The sequence below is a fragment of the Ranitomeya variabilis genome, chromosome 2 (genome assembly GCF_051348905.1).
Source record: "Ranitomeya variabilis isolate aRanVar5 chromosome 2, aRanVar5.hap1, whole genome shotgun sequence".
In the NCBI taxonomy this organism is placed as follows: Eukaryota; Metazoa; Chordata; class Amphibia; order Anura; family Dendrobatidae; genus Ranitomeya; species Ranitomeya variabilis.
The window spans coordinates 371,269,293-371,290,077 of record NC_135233.1 but is presented as its reverse complement, the minus strand read 5'-3'; the positions used below and the strand labels follow the sequence as shown (position 1 = coordinate 371,290,077).

At 46.1% G+C, this 20,785-nt stretch overlaps 1 protein-coding gene across 1 annotated transcript in view; it reads right to left on the bottom strand.

The window, feature by feature from the left end:
- Positions 1-858: 858 nt before the first annotated feature.
- CLIC1 (chloride intracellular channel 1) overlaps positions 859-20,785 on the bottom strand; it is a 42,916-nt gene continuing 22,989 nt past the window's right edge. Inside the window, exons 3-6 of the mRNA XM_077285925.1 lie at positions 19,947-20,072; positions 12,928-13,034; positions 4,427-4,608; positions 859-3,110 (exon numbers count right to left, since the gene is read on the bottom strand). Coding sequence (XP_077142040.1) covers positions 2,949-3,110; positions 4,427-4,608; positions 12,928-13,034; positions 19,947-20,072 — 577 coding nt within the window. The 3' untranslated portion in view covers positions 859-2,948. The remainder of the gene's footprint in view (positions 3,111-4,426; positions 4,609-12,927; positions 13,035-19,946; positions 20,073-20,785) is intronic.

Below are 20,785 nucleotides of genomic sequence, written 5' to 3'. Positions count from 1 at the left end.
AAAATGGTTTGTGCCAAGGGGGAAGGCCGATGGTGAGAAATACAGGGACATTCTAGAGCAAAACCTGTTTCAGTCTGTCAGTAATTTGAGACTGGGATGGAGGTTCACCTTCCAACAAGACAATGACACAAAGCAGACTGCTAAAGCAACACTCGAGGGGTTTAAGGGGAAACATGTAAATGTTCAGGAGTGGCCTAGTCAAAGCCCAGACCTTAATCCAATGGAGACTCTGGTCAGACTTGAAGATCGCTGTTCACCAGATGAAAACATCTAGCATGGAGCTGGAGCAGTTTTACCTTGAGGAATTGGTAAATATCCCAGTGGCCAGATGTGAAAAACGTATCCAAAGCGACTTGCAACTGTAATTTCCGTAATAGGAGGCTCTACAAAGTACTGACTTTAGGGGGGTGAATAGTTATGCACACTGACGTTTTCAGTTATTCTGTCTTTGTTTTCTTTTTCTTATGAAGCAAGCATCAAGATATTGACCGTTGTCGGCATGTTCTTTACATGAACTCATGCAAACCCTAAAGAAAAACCGTGACATTCCAGGTTGTGAGGCAGCAAAACACAAAAAATGACAAGGAGGGGTTTGAATACATTTGCATGTCACTGGAAGTTGTATATGCAATGTTTTGCCTAAGTCTTCACCCCCTCCATTCCCACAAAGTCCTCCAGCTGAATGGTGAAGGGGATATTGCTAGGACTTTCTTTTCTGCCATATCTGACATTAGGCCTGGAGAGACGCTGCAGCCGTATCAGATCGGTGAAAGCGAGAGACGCTGCATTTACCAATTTATATGGGAAATTCACAGGCTTTATATTTTGTTACTTGTATACATAGACATCACTCATAGATAGGGTTTTCAGGTTTGGTTTTTTAATATAAATGTGAATATTCAGGCTGTTTTTTAATAATATTAAATATACAACTTCTATGTCGGGGTTTATAAAGTGAGAATGAGTCTTATAGCCAAAACTATTGCAATAAACAAAAAGTTAGACTCTAGGGGGCGACATTGTCATCTGCTAATCATAAACTAAGGGTCAGCGTCTGCTATTGGAGGGGTAGGATGGGGTTGTCATGTGTGTTAATCAAAAAAACGAAAAGGCATCTTAACATTAGAAATATACAACAAAAATAAAAAAAGTCTATAAATGGCAGGTATTGTGCCCAGATCCTTGAGGGCCCCTGTGTGGTCACACAGGAACATAACTAAGAGGAAGTGCGGTGAACTAGAAAAAGAGGTTCTCCACCTATGATCAAACCCTCCTGTGATTACTATTACTGAACTACATGGAATGCCTAATATCATAAGTGATATACTCCCCGCAGACCCGTTATCTAAAAAGGTAGAAACTTATTGGTTACAAGGTTCCTCTGGTAAGCTAATGACAGAGCTCTCCACTGTCGACACCACAAGTGATCACCGGTGATCACTGTTGGAACCTGCCAGTAAGTGTTCCGTTTCCCTACTGCACTACCGCAGGAGAAGCGAAGTATTACACCATTCCGATTAAAATTAATGGGCAAGTCACTGCACATGTCCAGTCTTCCACACTTTTGGTAGTTGCCTTTGCTCTGATTGATAGACAAGGGGCTTTAAGTGCACCACACCCCCCCTCTATTAAAGAGGGTTGACTCAAAGATCATTCATTACCTATCTATAGAAAAGGTGATAAATAGGTCACTCCTTGGGCTCCAAATTCTGGGATCCCCTAACAAACATATGGATGGGGGGGGGTGTCACAAAATCCATTGTGTGAATAGAGCCAAAGTGGGCGTGTGATACTAATAGGAGTGGTGATGGCACGTGCTCACATGCTATCTATATTCACACAATGGACTCTGGGCTCCTCACTGACAGGGTGGGTGGGATCCTCAGCAGCCAGACCCACAAGGATCATGCATATTTGTTTTGTGGGACAAGCCTTTTAAAGTATTTAAAATAAAAAAAATGTCTAAATTGGACAACACCTTTAATTGTTTAAGGTGGGGGAGGGGCAAAAATACAAGAAGCGGCCAGGAAGATATAAATTTGGGGTCCCCTACGTAATATTGGTCCCCAATCATATTTACAGCCGGAAGGGTATAATCAGGCACTTGTGGCGGATGTGAGTGACCTCGGTATGTGATCCCATAGCCCTTATAAAGATTTTTTTTTTCTGCCTATATGGACTACTGTGTATTATGGGAATCTCTTCCAGGAAGAGGTAGCAAGAATTGTATATTTTGATTGTCTCAGCCTATCTAGTGGAACATTGCCATTGATTAGAAAAAAAAAAATCATACATATTAGTGGACCACAAACTTTAAAAAAAAAAAAAAAAGTAGCAGTAAAGTGGACCCGTCACTAGGCCAAAAGTCACCAGTTTTTGCTCTTACTTTAATCCTTTTTTTTTAATCCACCATATGGTTCCAGAAATATGTATGTTCTTATCTGGTGATACTTTATATGGATCTTTACTGAGGAGGCATGGCTCACAGGGTAATTATGTAGGCTACGCCCCTGAGGATCCTGTGAGTCACACATTTCTAAAGACCATGCAAAATTTGTATTAAAATATGTCCATATAAAAAACAAACAAAAAACCCTCGAAATACTCAGGGGAGAGGTGTAAGTAATACCGGCCCACTTTTGGCTTGGTGACGGGTCTTCTTTAAGGCACAGTAGAAACATCTCCTTTCTCTATATGATATAATAGAGGCACAGGCAATTTACCCTTTACACTGCCAACTAGAGGCAGCCTATGGGAACTACACTGGTCCCGCTCCATTATAACAGTGCCCCCAGCTAGAGGAGGAAGTTTTCAAGATTTATTAAGTGGCGGTCGGACAGGCCAATCAATGTTCTGTCCTCCTTAAAAGGAACATAAGCCATTTTTTTCTTTTTATCACAAGGAGTTTAAATAGGAGGAGTTCCTCTTTCTCTTGAAGAGTGGTCTTGCTACTTGAGGGGTCTGGACACCTGGGCGTATGCAAGTTCAATTTCAACTTTGGCTGGGCACGTGCTAACAAATTCTTCCCGCTTGTAGGCGTTTGTCAGGTAGCGATGGATTCCACTGAACTCTTCTGGGATCTTAAAGCCTCGATACTTCTCACAGACCACCTGCAGAAAAAGAGGGGCGAGACGTGAGATTTCAGGAAGCTGAAGGGCATAGAAGCAGAGAAGGGGCGAGAGGCGCCATTTCAGGGAGCCGCAGGCAGAAAGGGGTGAGAGGTGCCATATCAGGGTCCAGTAGGAGAAAGGGGGTGAGAGGCGCCATTTCAGGAGCCCAGCAGGCAGGGAGGGGGGGTGAGAGGTGCCATTTCAGGAGCCCAGCAGGCAGGGAGGGGGGTGAGAGGTTCCATTTCAAGGACCCAGCAGACAGGAGTGGGGGCGACAGGTGCCATCCAGTAGCAGAAAGGGGGTGAGAGGCGCCATTTCAGGAGCCCAGCAGGCAGGGAGGGGGGTGAGAGGTGCCATTTCAGGAGCCCAGCAGGCAGAGAGGGTGCATGAAGTGCCATTTCAAGGACCCAGCAGACAGGGATGGGACGATAGGTGCCATTTCAGGGCCCAGGAGGCAGGGAGGGTGCATGAGGTGCCACTTCAGGGGCCCAGTAGGTAGGGAGGGGGCAAGAGGTGCCATTTCAAGGACCCAGCAGACATGGAGGGGGTGTGAGGTGCCATTTCAGGGGCCCAGCAGGCAAGAGGTGCCATTTCAAGGACCCAGAAGGCAGGGAGGGGGCGAGAGGTGCAATTTCAGGGGCCCAGCAGGCAAGAGGTGCCATTTCAAGGACCCAGAAGGCAGGGAGGGGGCGAGAGGTGCAATTTCAGGGGCCCAGCAGGCAAGAGGTGCCATTTCAAGGACCCAGAAGGCAGGGAGGGGGCGAGAGGTGCCATTTCAGGGGCCCAGCAGGCAAGAGGTGCCGTTTCAAGGACCCAGAAGGCAGGGAGGGGGCGAGAGGTGCCATTTCAGTGGCTCAGCAGGCAAGGAGAGGGTGAGGGGTGCCATTTCAGGCGTCCAGCAAGCAGGGAGGGGGGGGGGCGAGAGGTGCCATTTCAGGGGTCCAGCAGACAGGGGGCGAGAGGTGCCATTTCAGGGATTAGAAATACATATTTCCTATAAACTGGCAAAACATGGATGAGGGGGATGGAGCTGAATTTTTTTCTCTCCGCTATTGCATACAAGGAGGGTTGGAGGAGCCCCTTCATATTTTGGTCCGTGCTCATGGATGTTTTTTTACCTACCATTTTTGCCCGCTTTGATCTCTATTCTTCACTGACTATACTTTAGCTGTGTAGGAGTCTAAGCTAAAAAAGGAACTCAGACTCCAACTCTCTATTCTACAGCTCACACCGCCCTCCCCCCATGCTTTATCCTGCAGCTCTGCTTCCCCAGGTCCATATCACAGATGATACTGGAAGGCTCTGGCGCCTCTCACCTGGACTATGTGCAGCTTAGGGAGGAGGTTGCAGTCCGCTAGCGTCAGCTCGTCTCCATCCAGAAACTTGCGGTGAGACACGGTCTCGTCCTCGGCGCTGTTCTCATCTATTTCTTCCGGGAGGAGAGTGTTCAGGTAAGAGTCCAGAATCTGCAGGGCCTTCAGGAGGCCTTTCTCCAGAGCTGGGGAGTAGAAGGACCGGTTACACCAGGAACTTATACAGATACGGAGAGAGCATAGAGTATACAGCACACCTAGCATACTATACAGTCAGTAACTAGAGTCTGGAGAAGTCTCCCTTCTCATTTAAAGCTCAGGTTGCCGCTTTGTCCCTCATGCTTTACACTGCAGCTCTGACATCTTTTCATCAAGACTGAAGCCTTGTGTCTCTTGTTGCTTCTGCAACAGAGGAAACTCCCTGGGGCGAGATATGACCTCATGCACAACACAAACCACGGAAATCGTGTGCAGTCAGCAAGTGCCGGCGGAGGGAGGAAGCTGTGGTTGTGACCGATAGTGACGGGGCCTCCAGACTTCTGGAGTGCAAGCCAAAAAGTGAAGCTTTCCCCTTCCCGGACTGCTGAGGACTACTATAGCATCAGGCCATAGAGGGTGAGGAGGGGCTGTAGGAAAAGATACCCTCCTGAATATAGAAGGAGACCATTAATCATGGATCTCATATCCAGCTAGGCTCCGTAAGAGGAAACAGCCGGACACCCAGAAGACAAGGCGGGAACAGGAGTTTACCATGCCCTGCCTGTCCGGGTCTCACCGCTCGCAGCCCTCATACAACCACCACCACGGCGTCTGCTGGTCCCAGCAATCAGGGGAACGGCAGATTATATATATATATATATGAGGATAATAGTAAAGAAGAAAATAGCGCACTCCTCAGTCCAGACGAAAAAACTTTTTCTTTATTGAACCATGTTCACAGGAACAAACGGGCGGGTGTGAGCGTGGTGGGTAGGAAGGACTACAGCTGTTTCGCGCAAAATGCGCTTCTACAGGTCCCGATAGCGAACGGAAACAGGGAGGGGCAACTTATAGTCTTGCCTCGGCCAAGCTGCCTCCCCTCGTTGCCGCGCATCACCGGTGAGACAAATTACTGTGTAACTATGACGATACAAACATATACCTACATGTATTATTCCTCTAAATAGATAATTAAAAACATGATCAGATACACTTCATTGTTTTCCATACAATACAGCATGAATGGGAAAAAAACATAATATAATATACACATATGCAAGAATGTAAATATGCACACATATATGGAACAAAACCACACATAGAAATAGCCGGAGTGAGCTCAGTCCTATAAAAAGACAGACATATCTACACGTTCATTCAGACCCATCGGGCCCATTGCGTTAGTACGCATTATCCATCGTGTTTCACATCTCAAAAGAGACTGATTCAGATTCCCCCCTTGTGGCGAGGGGTGAACCCGTGAAACGCCTGCAAAGAGTAATGTGTGAGTATTACCTGCATGATATTGTCTGACATGATTAATAAGACGGGGGACACCCCTGCCTGTCCGGACTGACGCAAAATGTTCTTTAATACGAATATATAAAGGACGAATAGTTTTACCTATGTAGTAAAAGCCACATTGGCAAAAAATAACATATACTACATAGGTAGTTTTACAGGAAATAAAATCTTTGACAATATGTTTAATTGGCCCTATTTGGATAGTGTTCCCTGTAAGGTGCTGGGAACATATATTGCAATGACCGCACTTGTAATTCCCCTTGGGGGTATCTTTATTCAACCAATTTGTGCGGTCCGTGGTGATGCGATTGCGGACTAGGATGTCCCCTATGTTTTTGCTGCGGCGGCTAGCAAACAGGGGACCTTTTTCCAGCCTTGTGGATAAATCTCCATCTTTTCCCAAAATGTGCCAGTTCTTTCTAATTATAGATCTTATATATGAATCCATGGGGCCATATTTAAAACTAAAAACAAACTGTTTGTTATCTCGTGTGGTATCGCTATTCCCTGATGTAATGGGAAGGCAAGCCTCTCTCTCCACGCGATTCATTGCTGCGGGATAAAGCAGACTTTGAGTCAGGTAACATATTTAATTGGAATAAAAGAGGCCCCAATCAGGGCAATAAAATGCCTATAAGAAAATCTCACAGGTATGTACCTTACAATAGAAACAACAAGAAACAAACAACGAAAAGAGATTATCTGACCACGGACTCCGAGTCTAGTGCAAATGAAGATTCTGCTCTTACAACAGATCCCGAGGAGACTCCCTCCACGCATTCTTTCCCTTTAGAAAAAGGACACGACGGGGAGGATGGAGACGTCGCAGTAAGATCTTTAAGGAAAGGGAAAAGGAAACAAGTTTCCTGGAAACCACCAGCTTAGAGCAAGAATCATCCAACATGGTGATAAATCTGACTGACCATACCCTGCAGACGTCTCACCTCTCTGTATTGGCAAAAGGCTTGAACTTTTGTCTTCCTGAGCCGTTTAATCTGGTAGACTTTAAGATTGACATGTACAAAGCTGTGAGAAAAATACACCTGTTTAAAATGTATAAAATGAAAATTAATAAATCTAATGAAGCAGCTTTGCCTGCTGAAATTCCATGCCAAGTAGGTCCCTTAGGTTTTTTACCCCCAAATAGCCAAATAGAAGACATAAATGAGGATGCCCAGTTACTTCTAAGTTTAACGGATTCCCATGTAGAATACATACGCAATATTCCAACAGAGCCCTTCATGGGGGGAGTGAAATCCACCTTTGTGCCTCCGGTGTCACCCGGGAATCCGGTGGACATTTTTGAGGCACAAGTTATTAAAGATATGGAAGCGTTACTTTATCAAACAACACCACCTAATTTATCTATGATGGAAAACAGGGCATTAAAAGAAATAAAAAACTGGAAGGATACGGTTGTCCGGTCATCTGACAAAGGTGGCAATATTGTCTTGCTGACAAAAGATCAGTATATACTAGAGGCTATGAGACAATTAACGGATACTACAACGTATGAAAAAATTAAAGGTGACCCCACAGTTAAGTATCAAAATGCATTAAGATCTATGTTGAGGGATTATGTAGAGAAGGGTGCAATTTCAAAAAGACAGGCAGAGAAATTAATACCAGACTCGCCTAATAAACCCCATTGGTACTATGTACCTAAAGTCCACAAGTCCATGAACAACCCCCCAGGACGACCTATTGTATCAGGGGTGGGGTCCCTCACGGAGCCTCTATCCAGATACTTGGACTGGTTGCTACGTCCCCTCCTACACGATGTACCCTCATACATTAAAGATACCAGTCACTTAATGCGAGTGTTAAAAAACTTCACCTGGCAGGAAACATTTAGCTTAGCGTCAATAGACGTAGAAAGCTTATATACTAGGATCCCACAAAATCTAGGAGTACAAGTTATAAGAGAGATTCTCAATAAAACACCAACAGACGCCCAAACTGTCGACTTCATATGTGATGGATTGACTTTTGTTCTTAAGCATAATGCTTTTGTTTTTGATAATCAATGGTATGTTCAACGGGAGGGTACAGCCATGGGTACGTCGGTCTCATGTACCCTGGCCAACCTCTATTTAGCATATTTTGAAGACAAATATGTCTATTCTGATATTAACCCATTTCTTAAACATATAAAGTCATTCATTAGATATGTCGATGACGTTTTGGTAGTATGGGATGGTTCAGCGGAGGATTTCACCAAATTCGTGCGGTTCTTGTCAGATAACAACACTATGAATATGAATTTCACTTCTACGTATGGTGACCAGAAACTGGAGTTTTTAGATGTTAAAATTCTCATAGAACAGGGAGAAATTGTTACTGAAGTTTTCCGTAAACCCACTTCCTCCAATGCACTCCTCCACTTTCAAAGCGCTCATCCGTATTACACAAAACGGGCATTGCCGTACAGTCAATTTTTAAGAGTTAGAAGAATCAACAGTACCAAGAGGGGTTACACAAAACAATCGCAATTGCTGTATAAACGCTTTGAAAGTCGAGGATACCCACGTCCCCTCCTGGACGCAGCAATGAATCGCGTGGAGAGAGAGGCTTGCCTTCCCATTACATCAGGGAATAGCGATACCACACGAGATAACAAACAGTTTGTTTTTAGTTTTAAATATGGCCCCATGGATTCATATATAAGATCTATAATTAGAAAGAACTGGCACATTTTGGGAAAAGATGGAGATTTATCCACAAGGCTGGAAAAAGGTCCCCTGTTTGCTAGCCGCCGCAGCAAAAACATAGGGGACATCCTAGTCCGCAATCGCATCACCACGGACCGCACAAATTGGTTGAATAAAGATACCCCCAAGGGGAATTACAAGTGCGGTCATTGCAATATATGTTCCCAGCACCTTACAGGGAACACTATCCAAATAGGGCCAATTAAACATATTGTCAAAGATTTTATTTCCTGTAAAACTACCTATGTAGTATATGTTATTTTTTGCCAATGTGGCTTTTACTACATAGGTAAAACTATTCGTCCTTTATATATTCGTATTAAAGAACATTTTGCGTCAGTCCGGACAGGCAGGGGTGTCCCCCGTCTTATTAATCATGTCAGACAATATCATGCAGGTAATACTCACACATTACTCTTTGCAGGCGTTTCACGGGTTCACCCCTCGCCACAAGGGGGGAATCTGAATCAGTCTCTTTTGAGATGTGAAACACGATGGATAATGCGTACTAACGCAATGGGCCCGATGGGTCTGAATGAACGTGTAGATATGTCTGTCTTTTTATAGGACTGAGCTCACTCCGGCTATTTCTATGTGTGGTTTTGTTCCATATATGTGTGCATATTTACATTCTTGCATATGTGTATATTATATTATGTTTTTTTCCCATTCATGCTGTATTGTATGGAAAACAATGAAGTGTATCTGATCATGTTTTTAATTATCTATTTAGAGGAATAATACATGTAGGTATATGTTTGTATCGTCATAGTTACACAGTAATTTGTCTCACCGGTGATGCGCGGCAACGAGGGGAGGCAGCTTGGCCGAGGCAAGACTATAAGTTGCCCCTCCCTGTTTCCGTTCGCTATCGGGACCTGTAGAAGCGCATTTTGCGCGAAACAGCTGTAGTCCTTCCTACCCACCACGCTCACACCCGCCCGTTTGTTCCTGTGAACATGGTTCAATAAAGAAAAAGTTTTTTCGTCTGGACTGAGGAGTGCGCTATTTTCTTCTTTACTATTATCCTCATATGTGAATTTCTTGGAAGCAGCACCCTCACTAGTGCCGACTGTTTTTTGGGACAACAGGATCTCCGCTACTTGGAACCATTCCACGCACGAGGGGTAAGTGCATCTCAGCGGTGCCAATTTTCTATCTTTTGGCTTCTTGGTTATTTTTGGATATATATATATATATATATATATATATATATATATATATATATATATACATATACACACACACACACACATATATATATATATATATATATATATATAATTTTAATTTTTTTTTTTTCTTCCTTCTGTCTATATCTCATAACAAAATAACACCCCGCCCATCATTCTTGTTTTCTGTTTTTTTTTTTCATTTCACTTAATGCATAATTTAATAACCTGGTAAAAAAAAAATAGTTTTACTTATTCTTAATGGATTGAAGGACAATATGGCTATAAAAAATATTAAAGTTTAGAAGACTAACTTTAGCTGTGGTTTCCCATGCTTTAAAGGGTCTATATACTTTACTGATCAATTTTATCTTTTACCCCAGTGCACATATATACCGTATATATTTATTTTGTAATATATATATATATATATATACATACACACACACACACACTAACTATTGAACCCGTTCTACGCCTGGGTGGCGAGCATTTATATTGGTATATGGTCTCCATCCTGGTATGTGCTGCTCCATCCTGCGCCACCATCCTGTCATGTGGTGCTCCCATCCTGCGCCCCCATCCTGTCATGTGCTGCTCCATCCTGCATCCCCCATCCTGTCATGTGCTGTTCCATCCTGCGCCCCCATCCTGTCATGTGCTGTTCCATCCTGCGCCCCCATCCTGTCATGTGCTGTTCCATCCTGCGCCCCATCCGGTCATGTGCTGTTCCATCCTGTGCCCCAATCCTGTCATCTGCTGTTCCATCCTGCGCCCCAATCCTGTCATCTGCTGTTCCATCCTGCGCCCCAATCCTGTCATCTGCTGTTCCATCCTGCGCCCCAATCCTGTCATGTGCTGTTCCATCCTGCGCCCCAATCCTGTCATGTGCTGTTCCATCCTGCGCCCCAATCCTGTCATGTGCTGTTCCATCCTGCGCCCCAATCCTGTCATGTGCTGTTTCATCCTGGGCCCCAATCCGGTCATGTGCTGTTCCATCCTGCGCCCCAATCCTGTCATGTGCTGTTCCATCCTGCGCCCCAATCCTGTCATGTGCTGTTTCATCCTGGGCCCCAATCCGGTCATGTGCTGTTCCATCCTGCGCCCCCATCCTATCATGTGCTGCTCCATCCTGCGCCCCATCCGGTCATGTGCTGTTCCATCCTGTGCCCCAATCCTGTCATGTGCTGTTCCATCCTGCGCCCCAATCCTGTCATGTGCTGTTTCATCCTGGGCCCCAATCCGGTCATGTGCTGTTCCATCCTGCGCCCCCATCCTGTCATGTGCTGTTCCATCCTGCGCCCCATCCGGTCATGTGCTGTTCCATCCTGTGCCCCAATCCTGTCATCTGCTGTTCCATCCTGCGCCCCAATCCTGTCATCTGCTGTTCCATCCTGCGCCCCAATCCTGTCATCTGCTGTTCCATCCTGCGCCCCAATCCTGTCATGTGCTGTTCCATCCTGCGCCCCAATCCTGTCATGTGCTGTTCCATCCTGCGCCCCAATCCTGTCATGTGCTGTTTCATCCTGGGCCCCAATCCGGTCATGTGCTGTTCCATCCTGCGCCCCCATCCTATCATGTGCTGCTCCATCCTGCGTCTCCATCCTGTCATGTGCTCCCATCCTACGCCCCCATCCTGTCATGTGTGTGCGCCCCCATTCTGTCACGTGCTGCTCCCATCCTGTGCCCCCATTCTGTCATGTGCTGCTCCCATCCTGTGCCCCCATTCTGTCATGTGCTGCTCCCATTCTGTCATGTGCTCCCATCCTGCACCCCCATCCTGTCATGTGTGCGCCCCCATTCTGTCATGTGCTGCTGCCATCCTGCGCCCCCATTCTGTCATGTGGTGCTCCCATCCTGCGCCCCCATTCTGTCATGTGGTGGTCCCATCCTGTGCCCCCATTCTGTTGTAATGTGCTGCAACCATTCTGCCTGTTCCTGTTTCCATTCTGCCATATGTTGTTCTCATCTTTCTCTCTCCGGCTCTACTGCCTGAGTGCGGCTGTGCTGAGTGCGGGCGGCTATGCGTGGCGGTGCTGAGTGCGGGCGGCTGTGCGTGGCGGTGCTGAGTGCGGGCGGCTGTGCGTGGCGGTGCTGGGCGCCGAGTGCTGGGGGCCTGAGCAAGCGGGGACACCGGTGCGCTGTGGGGGTCAGGTGCCGGAGTCGCCGCTAGCTCAGGCCCCCGGCACTTGCTATATTTACCTGTCCCCCGTTCCATTCCACTGCTGCGTGCCTCTCTGTCTTCCGGAGTCCTCTGGCTGTGACTGTTCAGTCAGAGGGCGGCGCGCATTAAGCGCGTCATCGCGCCCTCTGAACTGAACGTCGCAGGCAGAGGAGGAGGTGGAGGACGGAGTAGCACGCATCGGTGGAACGGAGGACAGGTAAATATTGCATACTCACCCTCCTGGCTTGTCCCTGCTTCTCCGTTGGAGATCGCGGTGTGCGTTCAGTGCTTACGCACACCGCGATCTCCTGGGAGCGTCGCTCTGTGGGGTCCAGACTGCGCCGGCGCTTGCGCAGTCTAAAAAGGCTTCGGACAGAGTGACGCTCCCAGCGTTATATTATAGATAGATAGATATAGATATAGATATATATATATATATTTTTTTTTTGTGAGAGAGAGATAGGTGGAGAGATATATACGGCAGATAGATTATGTATCTATCTATCTTGATATATATGATAGATAGATGAAAAGTAGACCTGGATAATGAAAATTCTCACCAGTCATTCTTGTTTTCGGTTTCTTATTTTCACTTGATTAAAGATACAGTATATACGCATGTAAAAATATACGGTGGTTTTACTTATTTTTCATGCAATTAAAAGAAAACAAAATTATACTAGATTACGGTATATAAAGATAGATAATAGATAGGAAGACATATACAGTATGTCTATCCTTCTGTAAAAGGGTTAATGAGACTAATTCTGGACTACATTAAGCCCGCGTTTCTCGTTAGTGTGGTCTTTTTTTTTTTTTATGTCTGCAGATTGGATCCCTGCAGTTAAATAGGCTGCTCTGGTTTGTGCTCCCTCTATGTAGGATTTGCTCCCGAGTTTCTGGCTTTTGGGTGCGGATTACCATTTCTCAGGTCTTCGGGCGTTTTGCACTTACTTTGGTTCTGGGACGGGTTGGGATTCTTGATGTAGGCGGAGAATTTGGCAAAGACATCAAGTCCAGCGGTGTTTGATTCTGGGTTTTTGGCAGCCAACTTTGGGTATCTGATGAAGAGACGTACAGTGGGTCAGATGAAGGAATTCCTGCCTCGCGGCTCAGTAAGCATGCCCTAGTTTTCTTCTGTGCTCCATTATGTCCTGTCCACTCAACCGGATTCAAACATTGGTCAGTAATGGCCAAAGTTTCCTCACTGGTTCTGTACACGACTTAGGGGACCTCCAGGCTGCACTATACCCAATTTGTTGGTGGCCCCCTGACTCCTAGCACCCAGGGCACACACCTTACCGTCCCCACCTGACTGACGCTCCTGCTGGACTTTGCTTTTCTTTTGTTCTCAAATTCAGCAAAAAAAAAAAAAAAAAGTACATTGTGCAGTTTGTGAGTCACAAGGATGGCTGCCCTTAGCCAAGGTTAGGTAGAGCGATCCAGTCTTACGCCCGCGGCCTACCACCACCACAGTACAGCAGCAAGAGCCGAAGGAGACGTTTATTACTGTCCGCAGGCTCATGATTACTTAGGAGTAGCTATTGAGCAAACATTCACACACCCTGTGTCTACACCACCGAGTATAACTGTACCCATCTTTATAAATAATCCAACCTTAAATAGTAAGAAACTAAAAAATGATAGTGTTGGCCCCCTTATAAATAGTCTGGGGGAAATGGTGGATGAGGATGAGGAAAAAGCCAATATGCTAAATGTCTTTTTTTCATCAGTATTTACACAAGAAAATCCCATGGCAGACAATATGATTAGTGATAACAAAAATTCCCCATTAAGGCCATGTGCACACGTTCAGTATTTTTCGCGTTTTTTTCGCGTTTTTTCGCTATAAAAACGTGATAAAAACGCGAAAAAAACGCTAACATATGCCTCCCATTATTTTCAGTGTATTCCGCATTTTTTGTGCAAATGTAGCCTTTTTTTCCGCGAAAAAATCGCATCGCGGAAAAAAAAGCAACATGTTCATTAAAATGCGGAATTGCAGGGGATTCCGCACACCTAGGGGTCCATTGATCTGCTTACTTCCCGCACGGGGCTGTGCCCACGATGCGGGAAGTAAGCAGATTATGTGCGGTTGGTACCCAGGGTGGAGGAGAGGAGACTCTCCTCCACGGACTGGGCACCATATAAGTGGTAAAAAATAAGAATTAAAATAAAAAATAGTCCTATACTCACCCTCTGATGGCCCCCGAAGTGTTCCCGCCTCTGTGCTGCACGCTGGCTTCGGTTCCTGTAGCTGGTGTGCGGTGAAGGACCTTGCCGAATGACGTCACTGTCCTGTGATTGGCCGAGACAGCTCACGTGACCGTGACGTCATGGAAGGCCCTGCGCGCACACATCAGCTATACGGAACGGACGCCGGTGAGGAGATCTGATGTCTGCGGGTGAGTATAAGCATTTTTTTTATTATTTTTAAACGTTCTATCTTTTACTATAGATGCTGCAAAAGCAGCATCTATAGTAACAAGTTGGTCACACTTGTCAAACGCTATGTTTGACAAGTGTGACCAACTTGTCAGTCAGTTTTCCAAGCGATGCTACAGATCGCTTGGAAAACTTTAGCATTCTGCAAGCTAATTACGCTTGCAGAATGCTAAAAAAACGCAAAAAAAAACGGAAAAAAAACGCAAAAAAAAAAAATGCGGATTTCTTGCAGAAAATTTCCGGTTTTCTTCAGGAAATTTCTGCAAGAAATCCGCAACGTGTGCACATACCCTAAGTGTCACCTGCTTAACCCAGCAGGAAGTACGGCGGCGTCTAAAAATCACTAAAATTGACAAATCTCCGGGCCCGGATGGGATACACCCCCGAGTACTGCAGGAATTAAGTACAGCCATTGATAGACCATTATTTTTAATCTTTAAAGACTCCATAATAACAGGGTCTGCTCCACAGGACTGGCCTATAGCAAATGTGGTGCCAATATTCAAAAAGGGGACAAAAACTGAACTCGGAAATTATAGGCCAGTAAGCTTAACCTCTACTGTGGGAAAAATCCTGGAGGGCATTCTAAGGGATGCTATGCTGGAGTATCTGAAGAGGAATAACCTCATGACCCAGTATCAGCATGGGTTTACTAGGAACCGTTCATGTCAAACTAATTTGATCAGCTTCTATGAAGAGGTAAGTTCCGGACTGGACCAAGGGAACCCAGTGGACGTAGTGTATATGGACTTTTCAAAAGCTTTTGATACGGTGCCACACAAAAGGTTGATACATAAAATGAGAATAATGGGGATAGGGGAAAATATGTGTAAGTGGGTTGAGAGCTGGCTCAGGTATAGGAAACAAAGGGTGGTTATTAATGGAGCACACTCGGACTGGGTCGCGGTTAGCAGTGGGGTACCACAGGGGTCAGTATTGGGCCCTCTTCTTTTTAACATATTTATTAATGACCTTGTAGGGGGCATTCAGAGTAGAATTTCAATATTTGCAGATGACACTAAACTCTGCAGGGTAATCAATACAGGGGAGGACAATTTTATATTACAGGATGATTTATGTAAACTAGAAGCTTGGGCTGATAAATTGCAAATGAGCTTTAATGGGGATAAATGTAAGGTCATGCACTTGGGTAGAAGTAATAAGATGTATAACTATATACAGTCCAAAGAACACAATGCGGCAGAGAGACGACGGCCGTTTCGCGCCAAGATCAGCGCTTCTACGGGTCCACGGCCGTTTCGCGCTAAGATCAGCGCTTCTACGGGTCCACGGCCCGTGGACCCGTAGAAGCGCTGATCTTGGCGCGAAATGGCCGTCGTCTCTCCCCGCACACTCCAGCCACTATTCCTCCCTTCTGAGCCGTGAAGATGTACCATCCATGATGTATAAATAAAGGCGTTTTATAATCCAGGATCGGTGAGTGCTGCCGCATTGTGTTCTTTGGACTGTGTGCTGTAATTGCTTCTTTCTATGCGAGCACCTCCGTTGCTAGCGTCAGAGCATTAACTGTTTGAGTACGTATTTTTCTTCCCCGGACAATTGGGCTGTGCTGCCATACTTTTACCTTGATTGAGATGTATAACTATGTGCTTAATTCTAAAACTCTGGGCCAAACCGTCAATGAAAAAGACCTGGGTGTATGGGTGGATGACAAACTCATTCAGTGGCCAGTGTCAGGCAGCTGCTACAAAGGCAAATAAAATAATGGGATGTATTAAAAGAGGCATAGATGCTCATGAGGAGAACATAATTTTACCTTTATACAAGTCACTAGTTCGACCACACTTAGAATACTGTGCACAGTTCTGGTCTCCGGTGTATAAGAAAGACATAGCTGAACTAGAGCCGGTGCAGAGAAGAGCGACCAAGGTTATTAGAGGACTGGGGGGTCTGCAATACCAAGATAGGTTATTACACTTGGGGCTATTTAGTTTGGAAAACGAAGACTTAAGGCCCCGTCACACTAAGCGACGCTGCAGTGATACAGACTACGATGCCGATCGCTGCAGCGTCGCTGTTCAGTCGCTGTGTGGTCGCTGGGGAGCTGTCACACAGACAGCTCTCCAGCGACCAACGATGCCGAGGTCCCCGGGTAACCAGGGTAAACATCGGGTTGCTAAGCGCAGGGCCGCGCTTAGTAACCCGATGTTTACCCTGGTTACCAGTGTAAAATGTAAAAAAACAAACAGTACATACTCACCTTCGCGTCCCCCGGCGTCCGCTTCCTGCACTGACTGAGCGCCGGCCCTAACAGCAGAGCGGTGACGTCACCGCTGTGCTGTGCTTTCACTTTACGGCCGGCAGTCAGTCAGTGCGGGAGGCAGACGGCAAGGGACCTGAAGGACACCGGAATGTGAGTATGTAGTGTTTGGTTTTTTTTACATTTACGATGGTAACCAGGGTAAACATCGGGTTACTAAGCGCGGCCCTGCGCTTAGTAACCCGATGTTTACCCTGGTTACCAGTGAAGACATCGCTGAATCCGTGTCACACACACCGATCCAGCGATGTCAGCGGGACCTCAACGATCAAAAAAAGGTCCAGGCCATTCCGACACGACCAGCGATCTCACAGCAGGGGCCTGGTCGCTGCTACGTGTCAAACATAGCGAGATCGCTACTGAGGTCGCTGTTGCGTCACAAAACTTGTGACTCAGCAGCGATCTCGCTAGCGACCTCGCTTAGTGTGACGGGGGCTTTAGGGGTGATCTTATTTTAATGTATAAATATATGAGGGGACAGTAAAAAGACCTTTCTGATGATCTTTTTAATCATAGACCTGAGACAGGGACAAGGGGACATCCTCTACGTCTGGAGGAAAGAAGGTTTAAGCATAATAACAGATGCGGATTCTTTACTGTAAGAGCAGTGAGACTATGGAACTCTCTGCTGTATGATGTTGTAATGAGTGATTCATTACTTAAATTTAAGAGGGGACTGGATACCTTTCTGGAAAAGTATAATGTTACAGGTTATATATACTAGATTCCTGGATAGGGCGTTGATCCAGGGAACTAGTCTGATTGCCGTATGTGGAGTCGGGAAGGAATTTTTTTTCCCCAATGTGGAGCTTACTCTTTGCCATATGGTTTTTTTTTGCCTTCCTCTGGATCAACATGTTAGGGCATGTTAGGTTAGGCTATGGGTTGAACTAGATGGACTTTAAGTCTTCCTTCAACCTTAATAACTATGTAACCATAGCCACAGGAAGAAGAGACACCTCAATCCTGGATAAAATATCCTGCATTATATTCCAGAGCTGCATTCACTATTCTGCTGGTGCAGTCACTGTGTACATACATTACATTACTGATCCTGAGTTACATCCTGTATTATACTCCAGAGCTGCACTCACTATTCTGCTGGTGCAGTCACTGTGTACATACATTACTGATCCCATACCTCCCAACTTTCGAGGAAGGGAAAGAGGGACAAAGTCAGCGGCGCGCGTAGCGGCAAATTTTAGGCCACACCTCTGACCATACCCATTTCACAACTAGCCACGCCCCAACCACACCCATTTAGCACTTCTGATCACAATGTTTCGTAAACAATAATTATGAACAAAAAAAATATGGCCACACACGACCCTCCATACTGTACAATGGCCACACACAACGCTCCATACAGTACAATGGCCACACACGACGCTCCATACTGTACAATGGCCACACGATGCTCCATACTGTACAATGGCCACACACGACGCTCCATACTGTACAATGGCCACACACGACGCTCTATACTGTACAATGGCCATTGGCCACATTATGCTCCATACTGTATAATGGCCCCACATGATGCTGCGTACAGTATACTTGCCCCACGTGATGGTCCATAGAGTATAATGGCGCCACATGATGCTTTGTACAGTATAATGGCTCCACACGATGCTGGGTATAGTATAATGGCCACACATAATGCTGGGTACAGTATAATGGCCCCTCACGATGCTCCATACAGTATAATGGCCCCACACAATGCTGGGTGCAGTATAATGGCCACACATGGTTACCCCACCCCCATCATTGCCTCTTCCATCACTACACACAGACACCTTTCACCGCGCTCCCTCGCAGCAGCCGGCAGCTTCCACTCCCACGGCGCGGAATGGTGTCATCCAGCTGCGCCGCTGACTGCTCACGTCGCTGCAGCTGTGATACGCCACTGATAAAGACCTCCGTGTCTCCTGTGCCAGTCAGTGTCAGAGCGAGGAACAATATCTGCTCCGATCTGACACAGTCAGCGTCCGCTCCGTACACCTCGTACACGTGCGACTCCGCTCCATACACCTCATACACACACGGCTCCTTCCTCTCCATACATCTCGTACACACACGGCTCCACTCCGTACACCTCGTACACACACGACTGCGCTCCATACACCTTGCACATGCGGCTCCGCTCCGTACAACTCGTACACACACGGCTCCGCTCCATACACATTGCACATGCTGCTCCACTCCGTATACCTTGTACACACATGGCTCTGCTCCGCACACCTCGTACACACGACTCTGCTCCATACACCTTTCACACGCTGCTCCGATCCATACACCTTGTACACACACGGCTCTGCTACATCCACACTGTAAACACCTCCTGACCTCACACATATGCTTACCTTCCAGCGTCATGACAACCAGCAAAGTCCTGTACACGGAGGTCCTCCCGATCATGTGACCCCCTGACTCCTCCCATCCTGTGACTTCATCACAGGTCCTGAGCCTGTGCGCACAGAGCAGCCAATATGCTGCAGTTCTCTGCGGGACGGGTGAAGGGGCTCAGGGAGCTGACCGGGTGATATACACACCTCCCAACCAGTGCGGGACAACTAATGTCCCGCCCGGGATCACGGGGCTGACTGTCAAAATCAGGACAGTCCCGCTGGATCCGGGATGGTTGGGAGGTATGCTGATCCGGAGTTACATCCTTTATTATACTCCAGAGCTGCACTCCCTATTCTACTGGTGCAGTCACTGTGTACATACATTACATTACTGATCCTGTACTGATCCGGAGTTACATCCTGTATTATCCTCCAGAGCTGCACTCTCTATTCTGCTGGTGCAGTCACTGTGTACATACATTACTTATACTGTACTGATCCTATTGCAGAATATGAAGGTGAACTTTCACTTATGTCGAAAACTTTCACAAGGTGGTATCTGGTAGAGGCAGAGTGTTGTGGTGCAGGTTAGCACCTTCATATCCTTGCCACACCCCGCCTCCGCCCACTCTGTTCCCGCCTCCACAAGGCGCCATGGCATAAAGGAGATGCCTACCAAGAAAATCTTGGCAAATGTCAAAAATCTTTTCGGCTGGGTTGGTTGGCAAAAATGGATATTACCAAAACCTAAGAAAATAATATAAGCCATATGACTTAAATTTCCCCACCCAGATTCAGTCCACAATATGGTGGCAATCGCCCAACGCTAGAGGTTAATGGTGCAGAAGTATGAACTCTGTCTATAAGAACATTTAACCGCTTGTGACCCATATACATACTTTGGCGGGGCCAGGATCTCCTCCAGGAACTCTTCTATCTTATTGGTGTCTGTTCGGACCTCTCCTCGGAACAATAGGAAAGGCGGCTGAGCTCCAGGTGCGATATCTTTTAGGATTTCTGGTTTCCTAAGAAATAAAAAGGGCAAATTAGAATTATACTAAGATCGTTGTATGAGTGCGATTATACCACTGCATACTTCGTACAGGCCGCAAAACCTGTAAAACCGGATCTCGGAGCATTAAAGTGTAATTTATAGAACAGGTTGTGACAGTAACATTGACGAAACGAAGAAGGATCCGCATAATATACCGTAATGGCGGAGAGATGGGGGAGGTCCAACTTCTGGGCCCCCATTTAACTGGATAAAGGGCTCTCCAACCTTTTCCTCTTGCTGCATACTTAATATACCTTTTACTCACACAGTTTTGGACGTTATTTTGCAGTTCGTTTCTTGGACTGTTCCGGCAAAATAGGGACTGTGGACAAGTGAGCGTTCTGTAACAGATCTGAAGGATGAAATCCATACAAGTCATCTCTTCGTTTACTATGCAAAAATGGACAGGCGCCTCCCCATTCTTCCACAGATTGGGGAAGGTCTCACAGGTGGCTTCTCTTACTCCAATAGATAATGTGTTGCAAAGAGAAAAGAGAGTTATGCCAGGTATATATGGAGTAAAAATAGTATAAAGTTTATTAACACTTGAACAATAAATTACCAAAACAGTTATACACAAAAAATAAAGTGATACATGTGCAGAAAGTCACCCGGCAGGGTGTAAAGATCCTCCACAAATCCCCCACCGCTCAATGCCTATCAGTACTTTTGATGTAAAGTGCA